This window comes from Ictalurus punctatus, chromosome 7 (assembly GCF_001660625.3).
Source record: "Ictalurus punctatus breed USDA103 chromosome 7, Coco_2.0, whole genome shotgun sequence".
NCBI classification, from domain to species: domain Eukaryota; kingdom Metazoa; phylum Chordata; class Actinopteri; order Siluriformes; family Ictaluridae; genus Ictalurus; species Ictalurus punctatus.
In genome coordinates, this window is record NC_030422.2 from 1,416,159 (window position 1) to 1,438,969 (window position 22,811).

The 22,811-nt window shown below is 37.1% G+C and overlaps 1 protein-coding gene across 4 annotated transcripts; it reads right to left on the reverse strand.

The window, feature by feature from the left end:
* Positions 1 to 13,373: 13,373 nt before the first annotated feature.
* On the reverse strand, positions 13,374 to 21,141 carry LOC108267344 (N-lysine methyltransferase KMT5A). Of its 4 annotated transcripts, XM_017471378.3 has the most exons (9): positions 20,632 to 21,030; positions 20,417 to 20,546; positions 18,477 to 18,669; positions 17,757 to 17,870; positions 16,142 to 16,255; positions 15,686 to 15,799; positions 15,050 to 15,124; positions 14,529 to 14,624; positions 13,374 to 14,442 (listed from the first exon to the last, which is right to left on the reverse strand). In XM_017471378.3, the coding sequence occupies exons 1-8, from the start codon at positions 20,729 to 20,731 to the stop codon at positions 14,607 to 14,609; spliced, it is 858 nt and encodes a 285-aa protein (XP_017326867.1). In that variant the 5' UTR covers positions 20,732 to 21,030; the 3' UTR covers positions 13,374 to 14,442; positions 14,529 to 14,606. The 4 variants fall into 4 exon arrangements, with proteins under 4 accessions (XP_017326867.1, XP_017326870.1, XP_053537258.1 ...); XM_017471381.3 differs by lacking the exon at positions 15,050 to 15,124 and having other exon boundaries at positions 20,632 to 21,028; XM_053681284.1 differs by lacking the exons at positions 13,374 to 14,442; positions 14,529 to 14,624; positions 15,050 to 15,124 and adding an exon at positions 21,046 to 21,141 and having other exon boundaries at positions 15,138 to 15,799; positions 20,632 to 20,678.
* Between the last annotated feature and the right edge of the window lie 1,670 nt (positions 21,142 to 22,811).

The window sequence follows — 22,811 nt, forward strand, 5'->3', positions numbered from 1 at the left end:
CCCTTTGTTCAAGAGGCATCTTTTTTTCTGCGCTAACGTCAGGCTCTGGTCTGTGCTGACTACTGTGGTGAGCACACCTCTAAACTGGGGGGGTTGAGCTATAAACTGGACCCGGTAACCCTTTTCTAAGGTAGATAGAACCCATGGAGACACATTTGGCAGTAGTTTTCATGCTGCCAGATGGTCTTTAGTGGTGCTAACTATTCCACATTCTATTGGAGGGAAAGCATCAGATTTCCGTTGCCCTGTGACAGCTTGCTGACCAGAGAACACTGAAAACTTGGGACCACCTTGTCTAGGGAAGGCCCTACAGTATAACTGGGGGCTAACTACCCTAACAACCTCATGTCCTCTGATACGTCCATCCACTTACTCTCAGGTCTGCCCTTCTTTGCCTGCTTGGCCTTTATGACCATTCTCAGATCAGGCCTAGTAACAGGCCGCAACTGTGGCTGCCCGGTTTCCATGGCTGTCTGCAGGGGTTGGCGGGCTGCCATATTCAAATTCCTGATTTCCCTCGCACTAGTGCTGGCCTAGGCTCCACTCGTGGATGCCCGGGTGAACTCGAGACAACAGGGAAGAAACTGGCTGAATGCCACCATATGTCGAGCTCACTCAGCAGGTCTGCTTGGTAGGTCTGCAACACTGTCATTGTCCGCAGTGACCCACAAGCAAGACTACTACCGCATAGGCCTTGCACACCAATGCCACGGTTGCTTTACACGGTGGCTTGGATGGCAAAGCTGGCCCCCCTGATTACCTGCCATCGATGGAGAAAGGGGAGTTTCTGCAGTGTGGGGGATTTACATTCACTGTGGAGAAAAAGGCTCATACAGCCTTAGTAATCACTTCAAACAGCTCTTTATATGCTGCTCTCAGTTTTTAGTACACCTTTCTGGCACCTCGGAGTCAGAGAGGAATTATTACTATTATTTTTGTGTGTGTGTTTTTTTCAATGTTTTTCAATGTTCTGTCACAAACATTGACCCTTTTTCCCATTTGTTTTTCATTCGTTTTCTTGTGCATTTTCTATTTTCAAGGCATATTTCTTTGAATGTTCTATCCTGATGCTTTGATGTCTTCCTCGGTCTGCCCATATGTTTTCCTTTTATAACTTTCCCATTTTGTTGATACTTGCACAACATTTTAGACACAGCTGACTGGGAAGAACCAACAACTTTTGGCACACTTTGTGTTAGATTTCCTGCTTGAAGATGTTTATAATTCTTTCCATTATTTCAATTGACAACTGTCTTGTTGGGGCCATGTTTCCTTTCAAAAAGTTTAAGCTTAAGGTTTGTAAGCACTCTTATAAGGTCTGTAAACACTCTCTTTTAACTGCGGACCAATTTGCATTTTTAGACTTGTGCTGGTATTTCTTTTAGAAATGCAAATTACAAGGTGAGTCCATAATTTTTTCTTCAACATTGGTTGATTTTTTTTCCTCTGCTTGGAAGACAAATATGCCACAATTTCATTTAATTAGTTTGAGGTATGTTTCACGAAGCCAGAATGTTCAGCTATTAAACAAAAACAGTTTTGTGTCATATCTGTGATTTGTTTATTTGCTACAAAGTAAAACAAAAGGCAGGTGAACACCCTCTAAGTGTAGTGATTCCATAATTTTACCTTCAGTTATACTTTAAAAATCCTCAACTTTGGTATTATGCATATTATGTAATCACATACATACCTGCTCTACCTTATAAACAGTATCAGCAGCTGCTTACTGTCCTGCAGCTGCAGCCTAACAAAAGTTCATTCATTCATCATTTATTTCCAGGACTCACTATCCTTGTCACACTTCTACTAACTGTCAGTACATGCCTACATTCATACATACATCTTTAGTTACTGCTATATCCTGGTCAAGGTTGTGATGGATCTGGATCCTCTCCTGGTAACACTCTTCATGGAGCAGGAACCCACTCTGGATGGGACACCAGTCCACCTAAATGTATGTTTGAAATTTTGAATCATACAGTAGCTCAAATAAGAAAAGATGCCATCCCTGATCACATAAGTATGTTTTAGATTATATAAATGACCCTTATTAATCAAAGCAAATTCCACTGACATTTTCCTTATTCATCCATTTCATCTTTGCTGTATTTGCATGACCAAACTCACATCTGTTCAATGTTCATAAAAGCCCTTTGCTTTGCTTACATCTAGCAAAGTAACATGCATTTGCTCATGTATGTATAATAAATGAACAAATGAAAGAAAGAAAGAAATTTGATTACAATGATTCATTGGGAAAAACTGACCAGAAAAGGTGAATTAATTCCACATATTGTTCACCAGTAACACCTGACACAAAAGCTGTGATATTTTACTTAACATATATTTTGGAATATAAAAAATGTAGATTTGTGAATTTACTGTGACTGATGTGTAGTTGTTGTGTTGATCCCTCTTTATTCTTCTTTTCTGTTTCTTTCAGCTGCACATGTTACCACAAATCTTGTATGTGTCTGTGCTTTACTGATAAGTTGGCAAAGGGAGTATTTTTAAACTTCTGTGGTTTTAGAAACTTCATATATAATTTTTGTTTGTGTACAGTCTTTCAATGACTCTGTATCACTGTGCCACTACTATAACTGCACAGTGATAGAGTAGAGAGTCTGAGAGCTTTAGACCTCAGATAGTAAGTTCAGTCGAATCTCTGGTTGTTTTTGACTCTAATCGAGTGTCAGTAGGAGTGCTCCCAAGACCACTTTGTGACCTTGCGCCTTTATACAGTAAAAACTGTGGTGCACTGTTAGGATATTGTTTGTACCAGTAAAGCAAAATGTTATTGCTTCTAGACTCATATGAACATTTCAGAGTAACAGTGTTTGTTTCTTTCCCGACAACGTTGGCATATTCATCGGTTGGCCAAATTTTATCTGCAAAACTGCCTGTTGTAAAGAAAATAATAAAGAAAGAGATCTGAGAAATAATACTTTGTAAACATATTTACTTATGAAATTAAGAAATTACTAGATTAATATAAACATTGGTATCTGTTAATCCAACTAATTAATTTATTAAAATTAATTACCTGTAACTACAGTGACAATCACTGGTATGTATCTCAGTAAGTTGTATAGGTGAGCCATTTCTGAAGACAGCTCTGTGAGGATTCTCAATAATAGTGCTGTATGTGCTGAAATTTACACATGAGGGAACACGTTTCTAGAAGGTCACACCCAGGAAGTGCTGCTATTGTAGCATAACTTTGTACAGATGGTCACTTCACAGTATAACTAGTGAAAGTGAATCACCAATGCAATACAAAACTGTTGCTGATCAACCCACTGCACCCGACTTCACGTCTTAAACATACAGAATTACACTATATGTATTTTCTGTCGACAAGAAAATATTTGTGATGTCAAAGTAATAATGATTAGACAGTTAGAGTTTAGCAAACTTTGCCTAGCCTCTCTAAATCAGCTGTACAGTTTCAGTAAGTCTGTGCCCACTGTAGATAAATATCATATAAGGTATATTATTGCATCCGTGGAAGTATTTTTGCTTGCTCTCTCGCTCTCTCTCTCTAGCTTATGTATGGAGAGAGTTGGATGCGACACTGGGTTTGAAAATTGTCACACCAGTAGAAGAGTAAAATATGGTGGCGCATTGTGGTGTATTTAAGCTCATCCCAGATTTAGCAACTGAGATCCTCTTATACTTTGTTGAGCTCTACCTCTATATTGGGCTTAAACGATAAGAATGTTGTAACGTTCCAGGACGTATTTTTATGTTTTAGATGTGTACCTGCAGTGTAAAATATTTTGCTGTTGCATATATTTGTGTTGAGAACTGTGGTAAGGTTTATTGTGTGTGTCAAGTGTAGTTTTTCTCTCTTTCCAGGCCCAGGCTTAATGGACACCAGCTGACTCTGATTGCCATTAACAGCAGGACTGCTCTGATTGGCTTCTGGAGGTGGAGCCTGTGGATAAAGCTGGAGAAGAAATGCAATTTGGAGAGGTCTTTTTGTCCCCCAGGCTGCTAGGACTTTAGCTAGTGTGTTACTTCTAAACCTGTTTCTTTCTTTGTTACTCTTTCCACAACCCTAGAGTAGCAGAGGGTTTTAACAATGTCTTGGTCCTTTAATGTTTTTTACTTGTGGTTTTACTATGCAATGTTAATGTTTGTCTGGGAATTCCTGATAAACACCATTGGCCATTTAAAAATTCCATATGTAGTATATTCAGGACTGCTGGAAATTATTGTTCTTTTCTCAATGACTTGCAGTCAGATTATTTATCTTAATATGTAATGGTGGTAACACTTTCTATTACGTCCATGTTTATAATGAATTATAGCCCCATTTATAATTATTTATAAGCAAATATTACTGCTCTACACTCCAAAAACAAATGTTTAGTCTCAACAACAAAAAATCTGAGTTATGACAACTTCTAATGAAATTATGTTAAACAAATTACATTGAGTTAGATGAATTACACTGTAAAAAGTGTGACCAATGGTTAAATTATGGCAACAAAGTGACATAATATAATTGAATAGATTTTAAGTAGTACAACTTTGATTAAAAAGTATTGAATAAATTAACAAAATTTAAACAAAAAAAATTAAGTCCATTGTAATAAAAATAATTAAAATGCTGGCTTTAGTAATAGCATGCCAAATGAGTTATATAGCCCCAAAATATTGGGTAACTCCAAATTAATTTCACAAGGAAAACTTGTTTACCTTTGCTCAAATACTTAGTAATCTAAATATATTAAGTGTCTGGGGGAAACTGATTTATATTTACTGAATATCTGGTTGAAAAAGATTTTGGTTCACTAAAAAAAAAAATATCATTTTTTAAATAACATTTACAATGCTATTATTTATCTGTACCTTAATTAATTGTTTAGTCTTAATTGGCATCACATGACTAAATATATTTAATGTCACTTTCACTTTTCTATTTCTAATCCAACCAATTTCATGCCTTCTTGGTGCCAAAGTTTACTTTAGTTTGGTCAACAGAGCACCATGCATAAAAATAACAGAAGGTAAACATTTATTTGTGCAACTTTGTCTCAACATGTTTACCCAACATTAAGTGCAAAATGCCAACATAAAACAATAAAATAACAGTCCAAGAATAAAATGCATTTGGTCTTTTAAGAAAACAGACAGAAGTACTTGCCTTTGCCTTGCTTCTTCACTCCCAACTGGGAGTCTTTCCTTATGTTGAAGTCAAATATGTATAGAAAAAGTCCACTTCCTCCTTCAGACATATCACCAAATGTATCGAATTAACCCTGTAAAGGCAACTGGTTAGAAACTAGAAATCCATGACATCAATAATACTGGAAATATAGTACAGATTTTTCTGGAGCTGATCTGCATTAACTAGCATTGAGATTTGTTTCCCTTTCTCTATTTGTTGTTCATTGGAATTCCCATGTTATTAAAGTTCCTTATTAGCCTCCACTGCATGTTTCCAGACAGTGAAGCCTTTGCTTGTGAAAGCTGGATTTTTCACATTTGGACATAGAAGAGCAAAATTTTCTGGACAGAAAGCATCATCCCACTTGATGGAATATTCAAATCACTCTCTATTGTGACACCATGATGACATGAATGACCTCTATCTATTTCCAAACAGATGTGATATTCTGACTTCCATAGGATCATCGGGGAAAATGTCAGTCTCCATCAGCTGCTTAGCCCAGCAGCATCAGTGTCCTCAGTAATGCTAATATTACCTCCATTGCTGCAGCTTGTCTGTGTGTCAGGATCAGGTGCAGTAGCTACTGAGCTGCAAAGGGGAACCATCAGAGGCAGTTTTTTTTTTTTTTTTTTTTTTTTAGAAAATAATATGTAAAAAATCATCAGTTAATTTTTTTTTTAATTTCTTTTTTTTAAATCAACCTCTAAATAAAATGTTTCTGAGGAAATAAAGCCTTCAAATCTGCCTATTCAGTTTTTGTTGGAATGTGAAGGGTTAAATGAAACTTTATGACAAGTTCTGCCCACTGTTGGGAACATGAATCACAAATGAGCATCAGAGAAATCTGATCGAAACTACCGAAAAAATGCAGATAAATTAGCTAGCCAGCCTGTTGTCCACAACGGAAGTTGCAAGTAATACCACTAGTGAGGAGGACATTGTTGCTAATTTATTATCCACACCGTTTTTTAGATTAACCTTTAATGACAAATTGGAGTTAATCTCCAATGGCAGACCTACACCAGAGCTTAAGTTGGTGCAGAAAACCAAGGTTTTGAGTTTCATTTCAACCCCACACAAAATATACCTGAATGACAGCATCAACAATGATGCAAAAGCTTTACTGCTGGGATTGTTTATTTCAAATAATTCAATCAAGTTATTTAAAATATAATAGGCTGCTGTGCCAACTGAATTCATTCTTTTGTTTAAGAAACCAGTGATTATGCAGAATTACCGGTCAGTCCATAAATTTACCAACTCAGCGATCATTATGCAAATTTGCTGTAATTCTGCATAATAATGACAGTTTTCACAAATAAACATTAACATATATTTAATAGGCTGCTGTGTCAATATAATGAATTTCATTTATAATATTAATAACATTTAATACTCATAGATTTTATCATCAATAATGCTTGCTTGTGGTGGTGGGTTCCAAAATACCATGATCGCTGTTCACTTTCCTGAGGCTGAAGTGTCTGTTGCTAATGGTTGCTTTGCTGTGAACACTGTGTCGACTTACATGATATTTTGTTGTTGTTGTATGCTAGGAGGGCGTCTGCTGTCACCATATTCTGCTAAAGTGCACGCAATTTGTGTTATTATGGAATTATTAGTTAGGAGTATTTCAACACAGTCTCACGACAAGTCATAACTTTTTACTTTTTTGCGAATTCGTACATCCTCATTCGTTCGTTTGCATTTTAAGATATTAGATGTTTTTTTATTTCTTTGATAAGTCTAACTCTTTCTGTGCTGTTTATTTGTTTCATTGTTAAGTCTCGATTAGACTCTTAATTGTTGCTTCAGAGCTGAAATTGTCAAAGGTAGCTTTTGCACTACTGTACAAGAGGTCACAGTAACTAGCCTGGAAATTTCCTTTTTTTCCCCAGACGAGGGCGGGGGGTCAGAGGGCCGAGGTTTAAAAGTCATGATTTGCAACTACTGAGCAAATATTAGCTGAATCATTAGCTTGAACTTGGTTGTCACTGCCATGACTTATTGCCAGTGTGGGTGCTGTTCCAAACCACTTTCTTATTACCATATTAATTGAACATTGGCTTTTTTTTTTTTAAACTAATTGATTGGCTGGTCATACAAGGAGAATAGGGTAGTTGTTTTCAATTGGCTAGGGTAGGTAGATGGTTGTTATTTATCGTCAGAAATGGTTTCCAAAATGCAAACTATCACTGTTTTGTGCTTTATTTTACAGTGTTAACTCTTCTAATACCAAACTGTATGACTTCATTTTTCTTATCTCTGAAAAAGTATTTCAGCTAAGGGGGTCACAGTGACCTTTTTGAATGGGCCTGGAACCCCAAGGCCGGTCCATGACGCAGACCCTGTAAACTGTATTATTAACATTCAATTTTTTTTTGTTATTTGATTTAAATAATTGTTTGTTACCCCACCTTTGTAATTTGAATTTCATTGAGGGCAGTATTTATGTGATCAACAGCTGAGGGACTCATGCCAGAATTTACATGATTACACCTAAGTAAAAGTAGGTGAAACTAGAAGTGGTGGGATACAGTTTACAGTTTCACAGAGATACTGCCATTTATATCTACTGCATAAGAGGGAGAACAATCATGTTACTCTTCTTTGTTTTCATATTTGTTAAAAACATTGGTAAGTCTTACATTAAACACACAATTTAGGTGAATGCTGGATATTTGTATTGATACCCAACATGGTGAAAAAATTAACAACCTTAAGAAATGAAAATAGAAATGTTTATGTTGTTGCAATATCTTTACAGCATGCAGTGTTGACAGCAGCATAACACCATACCAACACCACACTGACCTGCACATATGATCAGTCGGGACCAGAGTTTCTGCTGATGATTTTTATATCTACAGATCATGTCACTGAATGACCTGACCCAAGACTATCCATCAGTCTTCGTAAAAATGAAAACAAAGTACATCTGGAGATCTTTCCTGTTGCAGTATTAGACTCTGCACTGTACTACTGCACCATGGAGCCCACAATGAAACAAAACTCAAACAGACTGTACAAGCCTGAAATTTGGTGTGTTTTTTTCCCCTCTCAAGAATGGGAGCTGTTTACCTGTTTCATTTAAACACAGTTTTCTTTCATAGTTCCCAGACTTTAATATTGTTTGCCTTTGAATATGAACAATCATCTACGTATCTATGTTGGTAATCCTTATTGTTTGAGCAATCAATGAAAAATAAGTTTGTGTTAAATCAGTAAATTATTATTGAATTGTTTCTGCTAAGGTTCATGCTGTTTATTCTCCTGATGTAATAAAGATGTATCACTTCACATACAGATGTAACACACAGTCCAATAGCCTTTATATGAAAATAAAATTCTAATTCTCATTTTATCAATATGACTTCCATCCTTATTATTTGGAAGCTTTTACAATAGCACTTGATCCAGCACATCCCATTTTATTGCATGATGAACTAGAAGTACAGTGGCAGAAAGCATAATCTTAAAGCTTAAATTTATTGTTGAGTGTTGCAGCAAGTGACAAGACAGGTCACCAAAAATATTTATTTAATTATTTTATATTGTGTGCCAACAGTTAAATGTGAATACAGTTTGCTGTGACCTTCAGCATGACGTATTGCTGTTACATTAAACTGTCAAACAGTAGCGCTAGACTTTAACATATGTTCATGGTCTGAATTGTGCAAACATAAAGTTGTGCATGAGACATGCCTCTGTTTTCTGCAAACTCATATACTCGCATATCACATATACTGTACAACTCTCATACAACTGTCTTCAATAATCAATGTGCTCTATATTGGTATTAACTCTTCACTATGTGTGGTTACCTCAACTCTGGAAATATCTCTAATTTCATCATTTCTAAATGGGGCAATAGTTCATAGAAATATAAAAGCAATTATGCACACCATTTTTAATGAATTGGCACAGATAACCAGCTATGCAGCATCTGGTTGATAGGTCAAAGTCTTCATCCGCATTGACATCATTCATGTTTGCAGTCTGTGGCCACACAGCCAAATATAATAACTGGAAATTTAACCCTGTTCACTCTGCTGACTCATGACTGCAGCAGCGCACAGCTCCAATCACATCAACAAATTTGCTGATGACCATTGTAGGTCTCAAGAGCAAGAACGATGAGTCAGCATACAGAGAGGAGGTGCAACGACTAATGGACTGGTGCAGAGCCAACAACCTGTACTTTGACAAAATTCCACAGAGCGTATTTGTCAGCAGTACAAAGATTTCAAGTTCAATATTAAAGAAAAATGGAAGATGGGGGTGCTGCATTTGCTGAGATGGTAAAAAGTGAGGAGTTTACTGAGCTTGTACAGCTGATTGACATCGGTGGTACATTTCAAGCGTCTAGTGCAGACTGTGAATGTCCATTGGTATCCACTGAAATTTTGCATTGATTATAAAACACTACTACTAACCTATAAAGCACTAAACGGCCTCGCTCCACAGTACCTAAGCGAACTTTTGGTCTTCTATGTTCCGCCACGCCTACTTATATCAAAAGGTGCAGCTATTTGTCGGTACCTCGAATAGTGAAGGCTACAGCAGGGGGAAGAGCTTTCTCTTATAGAGCCCCACAGTTATGGAACAGTCTTCCAATTAGTGTTCGGGACTCAGACAAAGTCTCAGTATCTAAGTCTAGGCATAAAATGTATTTGTATACTCACGCTTACCGTGAATAGACATTCTTTTTGCATAGCACAGTCTTACATAACAATCTCTCCCTCTCTTCACCTCACTCTCCTTTGTAGCGTGGTACCTTACTTATAGGGTTTGGGCGCCAGACAGTTCAAATTAACCGTCACTTAAAATTTATAATTTGGACATCACTCAGAACAAAGAAAAACATCCGTAGGCTATTCAATTCTTACAAAAAAAGATTATTATTATTATTTATGCAATAAACGTAAGAAAACACAGATCGTTTCAGTCATAGAAACTGAAATAATGAAAACCAAAAAGTTCCCATAAATGGGATTAATAAACACACCCATAAGGAAACAAGCCTCTATTCATACAAGAAAATTTGCACACACAGAAGGTAGAAAAAAAAAAAAACACATTTAACCCCAAAATAATTCTTAACCAAAACAAGAAAGTTGTTCACTTTTAAAGTGGCACTTCAATGGCGGTGATTTAGGCACATGGGAGTTCGTGAAGTTGAAAGCATGGGAAAGAGCAGTCAGATTCCGCTTAACACTCGGAGTTATTTACAGACAGGAACATCCAACGATGTAAGCATACTGGTTCTCCACAAAAGTATTAAAGAAAGGATCTCAAACCCGTGATGTGCCTCCGAACCTCAAAGCTCCGCGCGCTCGCTGATTCACCTTGGCAGGATATTCCCGAAGTGTTCGCCAGCCTCCGGAATCAATATCCACAAGATTATAATCCACAAGATTATAATCCACAAGATTATAATCCACAAGATTATAATCCACAAGATTATGTGTGGTGTGATTGTGCGTGAGACTGGATGCAGGTGTGCGTGATTAGAATGAAGATGAGTTTTCTGGGAAATGCGGTCCATGGCGACCATGTTTGTAGGCCGCAGTGCAGGATGGGAAATGTAGTCACTGGTTTGCTGTTATATATTCAAGTTAATGACTGTCATATGATTTAAGCTGTACTTTGCAGTAGAGTTGTGAGTCAGAAGAGTGATGGGTATTTCATTAGGTGATGAAATCATTAAGAACAATGTAATTAGCCTAGTTACGATATCGAATGTCCCACCATTTAGCTAACAAGGATATAGAGCGTGAACTTTCTCGTTTTGGAAATGAAAACCAAAATGTACTAAAACTACTATTAAAAGTTATTCTAATAGTTCTTGTGTAAAAACAAATATCTAACATCAGTGAATGCCAAATTCATGCCTAGTTTCCACTTTTCAGGGACCATCGAGCTATGAGGTGGAGACATCATGTAGTATTGCTGCCTCACACCTCCTTTTCTGGTTTTCTCACATTCCTCCCTCACTCACAGTGCTCCCAGGAAAAGCTCCAACACTCTGACCAGGATCATGTGGTCACTGAATATGAATAAATGAATGAGCTGTCTCCTAATATTCCAACATGTGTCACAAATATAAACTCTTTATGAATCATGAGAAAAAAGAGACAGGATTCCACAAAACAGTGGAACTGCTTTCCATATATCGAAACTGTGTCAAAGTTTTTGTACAGTGCAGATGGCTTTCCTGTCACTGTGGGCGCCAGAGCACAGTAGTATAGTGCAGAGTCTGATACAGCAGCAAAGGAGATGAGCAGATCCACTTTTTCATTATTAATTTCAGCAGACAATCTTCGGGGAGTGTTTTCACTTAGAGTTCCACTTTGATAAATATATAGAAGAAACTCCGGTTTAGATTTTGAATATTGTCTGTACCAGTGCAGGTAGTTTGTTGTACCACTTGTTTTATAGCTGCAGGACAGAGTAACATTATCACCTTCATCTACAACTGTATGAGTGAAAAGTGGCCCTACTGAATCTGCCATGGAGTCACCTGTCATAGAGAAGACAACATAATGTTTTTAACGTTTACATAATCAAGCTAGAACAGCATGTTAGACCTACATTCTGTGTTTTCCACAACACAGACTAAATAATCACTAATTCAACACTTAATATTTCTGAAACAACAAAAATGTCAATATTAACTCACCCAGTGAAAGCCACAGACACATGAATATAACAGTGAACATGATGAATGGTTTTATCTGAATAACTATTCGGCGATTGTTCTGTACTCTTATATGTTAACATCGTAAAGCTTCATGAAGCTCCACCCCACAGCATCACATGACAGGTTCACCAATGTTCCTGACAGATTGTTGATTCTAATTCAAGCATCCTGGCTTTACATTCAGCCTCACATGGAGAACCTGTCCTGAGCAACTTAAGTCTATATATATATATATATACCCTTTGTTGTCACTGTTGGTCTTGGCAATACTTTTAAAGATGCCAGGCCTTAAAACGTGTGTGTGTGTGTGTGTGTGTGTGTGTGTGTGTGTGTGTGTGTGTGTGTGTGTGTGTGTGTGTGTGTGTGTGTTTGAATGGTATGTCTGGAATTAACCTAGCTGCTAAGAATAACCAGGGAAGGGGTTAGGATAATATTTGAGTAGGATGTAAGACTACTGTAAAGTCTACATCACAGAGGTTTAATTGTGAAAAGTAGTATTCATCATCAAAGAATGTGTGCCGGGATGTGTGTTACTCTAGTGCTTTTCCCACAATAAGATAAGTGATTCTGCCATCTTGTGTTCACCAAGGAGAAAAACCTTACCACAATAATAAAAGTTTATTCCACTTACAGGTCATACAGTACATTACAGAAAGACCAAAAGAGGAATGAGCTGTCAACATATTATTTTAATGTAGCAAATTTATATATTTGCAAAAATATATAATTATTTACTCTCTCTCACACACACACACACACACACACACACACACACACACACACACACACACACACACACAGAGAGAGAGAGAGCCATTTGCACACTTATTCACACCTAGGAGCAATTTAAAGTCACCAAGCCATCTACTAGGAGCAGCTTTAGACCACAGTCTAATATTGATAATAACTCCTCCCACTCACCACAAATACAACAACATTCACAGTGACTGAGCTTAAAGCCCTGGTCACACCAGGACATTTGTCGCCACATTTTTTTGTGTTCACACCCTGGAGTTAAATGCAGGCCTGAATGAAAGTGCAAATTCAAAGGCAACTATTATTGTGCATAAAAATCTGATCGTAAGTGAAACTGATCATAAGTGACTCCCATGATCTGATGCAGTTCGCGTACCAGACCCAAATCAGTGTGGATGACACGATCATCTATAGTGGGGGAAATAAGTACTGAACCCGTCAACATTTTTTTCAGTAAATATATTTCCAATGAGGTTATTCACATGAAATTTTCACCAGACAAAAGTATTAACTCAAGAAATCCACACATAAAGAAATCCAAACACTAAAGTCCATGAAATAAAGTTGTGTGTAATAAAGAGGAATGTCACAGGAAAAAAGTATTAAACACACTAACTGAAATTTATTTAATACTTAGTGGAGAAACCTTGTAATGGCAGCTTCAAGATGTGTTGGATAAAATTTATTACAGAAATAAAACACAAGGGCACCAAATATGGAGAATGAGAATTTATTGGGAATGAGGTAAACCAGAAACAACAAACTCAGTCTAAGAACATCAACCAGAAGTGACAGATCAGCAATAAGAGGTGCTAGTTGATAGCGAGTGTTCAGGTCTAGGCATAAGTCATGCAGCTTTAAGGGAAAAAAGAACAACGTTATACTATACTGTTTTCCTCATAAAAAGAAGGCCTCCCTGAGTCATTGCCTTGACAGAAAAGGGAAGCGCACACATACTTGTGCAAGTCTATATTGGGGACTACATGCTGGATCCTCCAATGCGGGGACCCATATTTCTAAAAGGTATAGGAGCAAACCAAAGACAGATTCGTGTTTCTGTTGAAGCTGTAAAAATGTGTGTCACTTCAAATTAAAGAAAAAACGTCAATAAAGCAATGTGACATTTTTCCACATTCTGGGGACAATTTCTGGTAGACCAAACTTTTGAGGACGAGCAGACACACACACACTATTATTCTGGTATTTCTAAATTGTAGGTACTTGTGAACAATCTGGGGACGCAATTTACAAACAATTGGGAAGGTGCTATAATGCATATTTCCAAGATAATTGATTAAATCACATGAATAACATGCCTATTATTTTAATCTGAAACATTTTGCCATTTGCAATGCAGTATTTTTGAACAGATAGTATTTTCACACAGATAGTATTTTCAGGCAGTTACTAATTAACACTCAAATGTTTCTCACAAATGAAATGTAAAAAAGTAGAAAAAATAAAATTGTACAATACAAAATTCCAGCCATAAACTTAATAATAATAATAATAATAATAATAATAATAATAATAAACTAAGTAAAACCAATGATCTGTGCAAATAAAACCAAATGAAACCATGGAGACTTTTCTGGGTTACATTTTCCTTTTAAGAGCAGTGATTATTTTTTACAAAGAACTTAACGGACAACCAATCCCTGCCTTTCAATGCAACAGGCTCAGCTTTAATACAGGCCTCACAATGTCATTTTCCTGGCACTGTGCAAGTTTTTATGAACCTGTACAGATGTTTTTCAACTGCTTTCACTTCACTGGTCTCCCATTTCTTTTTCTTTACCACCTTAACAAATGCAAGACAAAGTTAGTCAAAACATATAATGTCTTTCAATTTCATGAAAACAATCATGTTTGTTTATCAGACAATACCTTTGGGAACAGATGTGGTACTGGTTGGTTCTGTTGCTTGCTCAGATGAGGTTTTCTGGGCTTGCTCTGTAGATGGTTTCAGTTCTGGCTCAATATCTACTTAAACACAGAACAAGTGCAGTCTTTTTGAATGCATCCTCAATGATTAAGGACACCTCATAATAATAATAAATTATTATTATTATTAAGAACTACAGGTTGTGCATTTTCTGAAGAATACAGTGATTGTGGAGCTTAAAATGTGGTCACTATGGTGTTGCTAGATGGTTGTGGATACAATTATACAAGTTAAGATGTTATCTACATGTACCAAGCCATTAGGGATTATAGAAAGGCCTAGCTAACCTTCCATCTCCCATATACCATACTTGCGCCATCAATAGATAAAACCTAGTTTGGAGCCGCCCACATCACAGGCTTTTCACTGGAGTAGACACCAATCATATCTGGTGTTTCACTGAATTAAGTACTAATTAAAAAGGTCCACTTTTTATATTCAGAAAAGTGACAATTTATCCAACCTGAGGAGTGCTTGTTTCCACTTGTGAGTGCGGTATACAATACTGGTCATCAGAAAATGTTTCATCTGGCACTTGCTGAGTTTAAAAAAAATAAATAAATAAAATGATAGAATACAAAATGTAATGAGACTTCAAACGATTTCATATTTAAAATACATTAGTGGAAAATAAGTGGGGGAAAAAATGATTTGCCTTTTGGTTACATTTGAACTTTTCTTATTAAGCCAGCAAGGCTACTTTTGGCACATACTGCATAAAGCTATAAAAGCAAAATGTTCTTCCTGAACTAAGACTGCAGACATTTTCTGCTGATCATCTCCAGCGGTAAGATCAGATTCCAGATGATGACTTTTTTCACCTATTGTACTTATCACCTGAAACCACCCCAAATCACAATTAATCCTAAAAGTACAATTAACTAATTTATTAAGTAATTAAGTAAATAAAATTGAATGTGTAGAAAACAAGGGTTTTGCTAAACAAAGATAAACACACATAACTGTATTGTGTAAAGTTTCATGTTAAAAGACAGTGTGGGGAAGCAGTGTCTTTGAAAACACTGGTATAGTACAATGTACATTGTGGGGACTTAACGTTTACTATGTTATAAAATATATTAAAAAGGCAGTTCCATACCAGATTACAGAATGAAGACTCATGCTGTGAATGTTGGGTGCAATGATGATCATCTCTAGAGGCACCATCTGACTCCAAACGATTACTGTCCACCTCTATTCCACTTTCTGTCACCTGAAATAGGCAAAACAGTAACTAATAAGCCCAAAAGTAAAAGTATGTTGGCATACCATAACTAAGCTGAACAGTGTAAAGTTGTAGGAAGTATTTTAGGCTAAAACACACCAAGCAAAGAAGACATTTGTAGAAAAAAAGACATGTTAAACTAGGCATCTTGTGGGGACCTGGTGTAAAGTTTCATGTTAAAAGACAGTATGGGGACCCAGTGGGGGAGGGGTACCACTTCAATTGTCAATTGAAATCACTCCTTTGCAAACACTGGTAGAGTACAATGTACATTGTGGGGAAGTAACGTTTACTATGTGATAAAATACATTAAGAAAAGCAGTTCCATACCAGATTGCAGAATGTAGACTCATCCTGTGAATGTTGAGTGCAATGATGATCATCTCCAGAGGCACCATCTGACTCCAAACGATTACTGTCCACCTCTATTACACTTTCTGTCACCTGAAATAGGCAAAACAGTCACTAATAAGCCCAAAAGTAAAAGTATGTTGGTATACCATAACTAAGCTGAAAAGTACAAATTTGTAGAAAGTATTTTAGGCTAAAACACACCAAGCAAAGAAGATATTTGTAGAAAAAAAAGAGAATATTTTAAAGTAGGCATCTTGTGGGGACCTGGTGTACATTGTAGAGACATAACATTTACCATGTTAAAAAATACATATAAAAAGCTGTTTCATACCCATGTACACTAATAATCCCATTTGCTAGTTTAACCACACATTTAACATACTGTAATAAAAAGGACAGATTGCAAAACAGAAAAATGGGCATAAAACTGATAACCTGAGCTTTTTTTTTTTTTTAAAGAGCTTTCCATGATCCTGGATTCAGCTAAACTTTCAAGTTACAAGCAAGTGTTGGTAGCAAGGGTTACAAGATTGGACACACAAAGATAGCATAGGGTGGACCGTGAATGCATTTTACAAAGCAATGTACTGCACCTTTACAGAATCTATGTCCAGCCGTTGGGTCAGCAGGCCAAGAGCAGTAAAATGATAGCAGTGAAAGCGATTGCTAGAAGTTATTTAGGTACTGTAGAGGCTGGTCCCAAAAGAGATCAACACAAATGGAGGGTCCCTAATACTGGCATAACACTATGTGAAATGGAGCTGTGGAACAGCAACAGTAAGAGAGAAATAGCTTCTGTGTAGCAGTGTTAAGGAGTTGGAGGCAATGAGATTAGTATTCGTAGACTTAAAGCACAGTGAAGGTGCAGCGTTACAGCTGCAAAAAAAATTTTGCATTAGTAAAAAAGTGCATAGCTGAGGTACAAGACTGTGGTAAGGTCAGCGACATCCCTCAGCATCATTAATGGGGCGTAGAAAAGAAGTAGTTGGAGTAAAGTAAATTAGGATTAGCAGTCAAACAACATAACCAAGTTGCAGTAATGCACTGGTGTCGATGCTGAGTAGTTAGATGAGAGGGCATATTGTAGCAGTGCTGACATGGATCTGAAAATGAAACATTTACAGTATACAAAACCAGGAATATGACACGCATAACACAGACCAGTCACCACGTGGCAGTGAAGCAGTGGCTGAGAAGGTAGGAGAGGGGGCATCTTGCAACAGTATTAAGGCAACCCTGGTAAAAGTACATGAAATTAGGTTTGGAAAATACATAGCACAGCTAGGGTGCAGCTCTGAGATGGATGGGTCAACGAGCATAGTCTGCAAGAGAGAAGCTCAAGATGTTAGCAAATGCATAGCCTGGTTGAGGTGTGATATCTCATAGCGTTGTCATGGCTGAAGTATCTGAGGTAGGTGAGCAAAGTCCACAGGAGAAAAGCAGAAGGTGTTAGTATATGCATCGCAAGTTTAAGGAGCAGCACTGCATAAAGCCCATAACTGAGCACTCCATTGCCTACATTGGCAGAATACATTGTGCAGATGTAGCATTTACTGTTTGGAACTCGCATGAATTAAAGCAGTTTAATTACCTCGATGTGGGAAGCAGATTTGTGTTGTGAATGTTGGGTGCACTGGGTAACATCTCCAGAGGTAGCACCTGACTCCAGACGATTAGTGTTTGCATCCATTCCACACTTTGTACACTGAAACAATAACAGTCACTATTAAATATAAAAGTAGAGGGTAAATCCTGTTACAGAAACAGCATGTAACAAGTGAGCAGTGCCATATAGTGACTGATTGGCACTGTTCTAAGCATCCCGACACACTCTACATCCATCCCGACACACTCTACATCCATCCCGACACACTCTACATCCATCCCGACACACTCTACATCCATCCCGACACACTCTACATCCATCCCGACACACTCTACATCCATCCCGACACACTCTACATCCATCCCGACACACTCTACATCCATCCCGACACACTCTACATCCATCCCGACACACTCTACATCCATCCCGACACACTCTACATCCATCCCGACACACTCTACATCCATCCCGACACACTCTACATCCATCCCGACACACTCTACATCCATCCCGACACACTCTACATCCATCCCGACACACTCTACATCCATCCCGACACACTCTACATCCATCCCGACACACTCTACAAGCTCAGAATATCAGTTTATTCTTCAACCACAATGTTATGTAAGGGAGTGATGCTGGAAAAATACATATACCTTCACTATTTGGCATCTAATTATCTACAAGAAGTAACATTCTTACTTTACTCCTCCAGGGACAATCAGCATCTCCATAATTATATGTGACCTCCTCTCCAGGTGTTATGTCTCTTAAAGCAAAAAGGCACAAATGGGGCTTTCCTTTCACAATGATTCTCTTCATTTTACAGTTGGGGTTAATGTGATCATCATTAACCAGTCTTCCAAGAGTGCCATCATCCCTTGCAGCATCAATACTGAATTTGAATAAAACAGAAGACATTTATTTAGTGACCAACAAAAATAAAATCTTTAAAAAATATAATAATCATATTTTAAGTGTATAGCTGCAGAATTAAAAACCCCAAATAAAACCAAACATTTAATACTTTGTCACAGTGACACTCAGTACATTTATATGGACAACAATAATCCAATATTAACCCGATTTTTAATTACCTTAATCCGGCTAAAGTCATACTCGAAGTAAACACAAAACGAATTAAGACGTGTGGAATATTCCTGTTTTAGTTGCATTATCGAGGTGTATTACAGACATGTACAAACCTTAATCACACTATTAACATCGTGACGGGACGTTTTTTGACAGGACACGATCACACACAGCAGTGCTCAACCGTTTTACGGCAAACAAGAGAGCACGGCTGCTTCCCAAACCACGTACTTACATTCTACAGTATATAGAAGGTGAAATACATATATATCAGCTGCTATATAGTAGGTAAGTACGCAGTTTGAGACACAGCCCACGGCTTCAAGCAGTCGTAAATTTGCACATATAGCATGACTAATAATCAACTGCACTTGAAGCTTTTCTAAAATTAACACCCAAAACTGTATACGGTTCCATAATGAAGACGAACTGTATGTCGATATGTGAAATTCTGGAGGGACGTCGGTTGGCATGGCGTGGGGACATAATGACGTGTGCCATTAATCGATTTATGTTCTATAACATGTAAAACGGGAACATGACAGGAATATTCTAAACGCAACTCATGTAAACACCTTAATCACAATACTGTCTTACTAAAAATAACATCAATAATTAGATTACTGCTGTACATGTAAACGTAGTCATTGTTGTTCATAATAATAATAAAAATAATAACCATTACTACTATTATTATTATTATTATTATTATTATTAAGATTCTCCACAGTTTTCTTCTTCCTCTTTTAAGTAATGAGGAGTCTTCTAAACTCTACAGAATGTGTCTACAACTCACACCTGATCATGCATTTTGAGTTAATGAACATGGCATTTTGTTAAACAGAAATAGTAGTGAACTAATAAATGACTACAAAGCGCAGTATAGCTGTCCTGTGTAAAACAGGTGAGGATATGTGAGGCATATGGAGCTGGATAATCGAAATGCTACTGGATATAAAGGTCATGTCTGACGCGTGATTCAGGTGAGCTGCGCATCAGAAACGCAGCACAGCAGTTCAGGACCCTCATTCTAATCGAGTGGCACTGTGCTGCGTTTATGATGCGCAGCTCACCTGAATCACGCGTCAGATGAATGCGGATACACATTTAACAAAAGAAAAACACTAAAAAGGCATTTGATAAAAAACTATTAAAATACTTTTTTTTCTGATAACGGACAATATCGTTGTTAAACGGGATTCAGAACCGAGGTGAATCACAGACTAAACTGTGAGCAGGTATTTAAAAATGGCGCCCGCACGACCAAAACATCGGCGCTGCGGATATATAATGTTAGCTTTCTCCGGATAAATATTAAATATTTATAATATTTAAATATTAACGAGTCACAGTAATAAACTGTTAATAAACTAATCTAATCTAATCTAATCTAATATCATTCTCTCGAGTCGATTTCCCCTCAGACCATGTCTTAGTGAAGCGAGGGAAAACTTTTTTCACAGCTAAACTTTAACTGTGCATTTAAAACCCCCGCAGCTCATACCGCATACACTACCGAAATGGATAAAGAAATATATAGGAGTACTCACGTCCAGAATTTGATGAAGTCGAACATAAATCCTTTCAAGTTGTTGTGGTAAATTCGGTGTCTTCTGTTACTTTCCAGAGAGTTGATGAACTCTCCTTTAGTGAAGTGCGTCATGGTAAACACTCCCGTGCCTTGTTTAGGAATAACAAAGCATGCTAACTAACCTACTGTGTTATCACCATAAGTCCAAGTTTATTATTTATATGTTTTGCTCACCTTTAAATGCATCAATGTATTTGACATCAAGCCCTGCTTTATCACGACTGGTGGTAATGTGAAAAATAGCATTATTTATTGGACTCTTCCTCTGACTCATTTTCAAAACCTCGTTTTCACCCTTATTAAAAGTTTCACTTCACAAATTCTGAAGGCATCTATATGGAAGGTGCATTAAATACTAATAGACAATCTAGCATTAGTAAAATAAATGGACTGATGTATTTAAATGCCTCATCAAGGCTGAGCTAGCTAACTAACACTAGCTAATTACTGAGAACACTACGCTATGTAAACTATAATTTAAAATGTTAAATACTAAAATAATTTACACTCCAACACAGTTTATTTAATAAAGCCTCTTAGTAGTATAAGCTTTTAAAACATTCCGTGTCATGATAAATATTAACTCACATAAATTCTGGGTGCGATGCTAATTCACCTAACTCCACACGTCTCATTAAACTGAGATATTTAACCACATACTACTTCATTGGCTCAAAGCTCCAGTGATTGATTGCTGTTTGACCAATCGGAGTTCCGTTTCAACCAATCGGAGTTCAGCATTGCTGTACTACGTCATCAAGTGTGCTAATTCGAATGTTTTTACAGTATTTGGCCAAAAGTGGGCTTTACACACTTGACTGCCCCCCCATACACACACACACACACACACACACACACACACACACACACACACACACTTTTAAGGAGTAAATGTCAATTTTGAGGACTAATGAGATTTTGGGTGGGGGGGTTCAACTCGATAACTCGATATATTTGTATTGCACTTCAAACCCCAGTTATGTAAATTATTATTTATTTAGATTGACTCTGACATTATATCATGCAGATTTGTATAACTTTGGCAGCTGTTCAGTTGTTCAGTCAAACATAACTGGGTCGAGGTTTTTGTACAGTGCAGTTGAATTTCCTGTCACTGTGGGCTGCAGAGCACAGTAGTATAGTGCAGAGTCTGATACAGCAGCAGAGGAGATGAGCAGATCCACTTGTTTATTATTTTGATCAACTTTAGCAGACAGACGTGGTGGGCCAGTGTTACTTTTACGTTCACTTGGGAAAATTTGAAGAAGGAAATCAGGATTTGATTTTGGATATTGCCTGTACCATTGCAGCATATTTACTGTACCAATGAATTTGTTGTAGCTGCAGGACAGAGTAAGATTTTCACCTTCATCTACAGCTTTATGAGTGACAAGTGGCTCTATTGGATCTGCCATGGAGTCACCTGTCATAGAGAAGAGAAAATATGATTTTAGTCTTTACATAATCAAGCCAGAAGTACTCACATTCTGCTTTATCATATCACCACACAGACTAATTAATCACTAATTTAACAATTCATATTTCTGAAATAACCAAAAGTTATTTGTTGTTAAATGTTAACTTACCTAGTGAAAACCACAAACACAAGAATATAACAGTGAACATGATGAATGGTCTTAGCTGGATAAAACATTTCTAAGCTCTTTCTGTACTCTAATATGTTAACATCATAAAGGTTGATTAAGATCCACCCTTACAGCATCACATGACAGTGTCACCAATGTTGCTGAGAGATTGTTGATTCTTACTGAAGCATCCTGGTTTTACATTCAGCATCACACAGGGAACTTGTCTTGAGATCAAACTCTAAGCAGAATTAATATCATTATGAAAAGTTAATAATTTTAATATGTAAAAATATAATCTAATGATAAAATTATGTATTTTTTTAATTTCCAGTTATATATGATTTTATAAGTGGTGTCACTGCATTAGGGACTTCTGTCTCATCAGAAATTGCTGTGACCTGTGAAATGTTCAGCAGACATGTTTGGTAGACGTGTTCAGCAGAAATGTTCAGCAGAAATGTTTAGTTCAGCAGAAATGTCCAGCAGAAATGTTCAGCAGAAATGTTCAACAGAAATGTTTAGCAGAAATGTTCAGCAGAAATGTTTAGTTCAGCAGAAATGTTTAGTTCAGCAGAAATGTTCAGTTCAGCAGAAATGTTCAATAAAAAAGAAACTGGAAAAAAAGAAATTGTTGTGAACAAGTATGTCATGATAAATAATTGAGGTATTTTACTGAGGTGTGGAACAAACCAGTTGCTGTTCTTGGTAATACTATGAAAGATGCCAGCGTGCCATTAGGCCTTAAAGGGGAGTGGTAAATGGTGT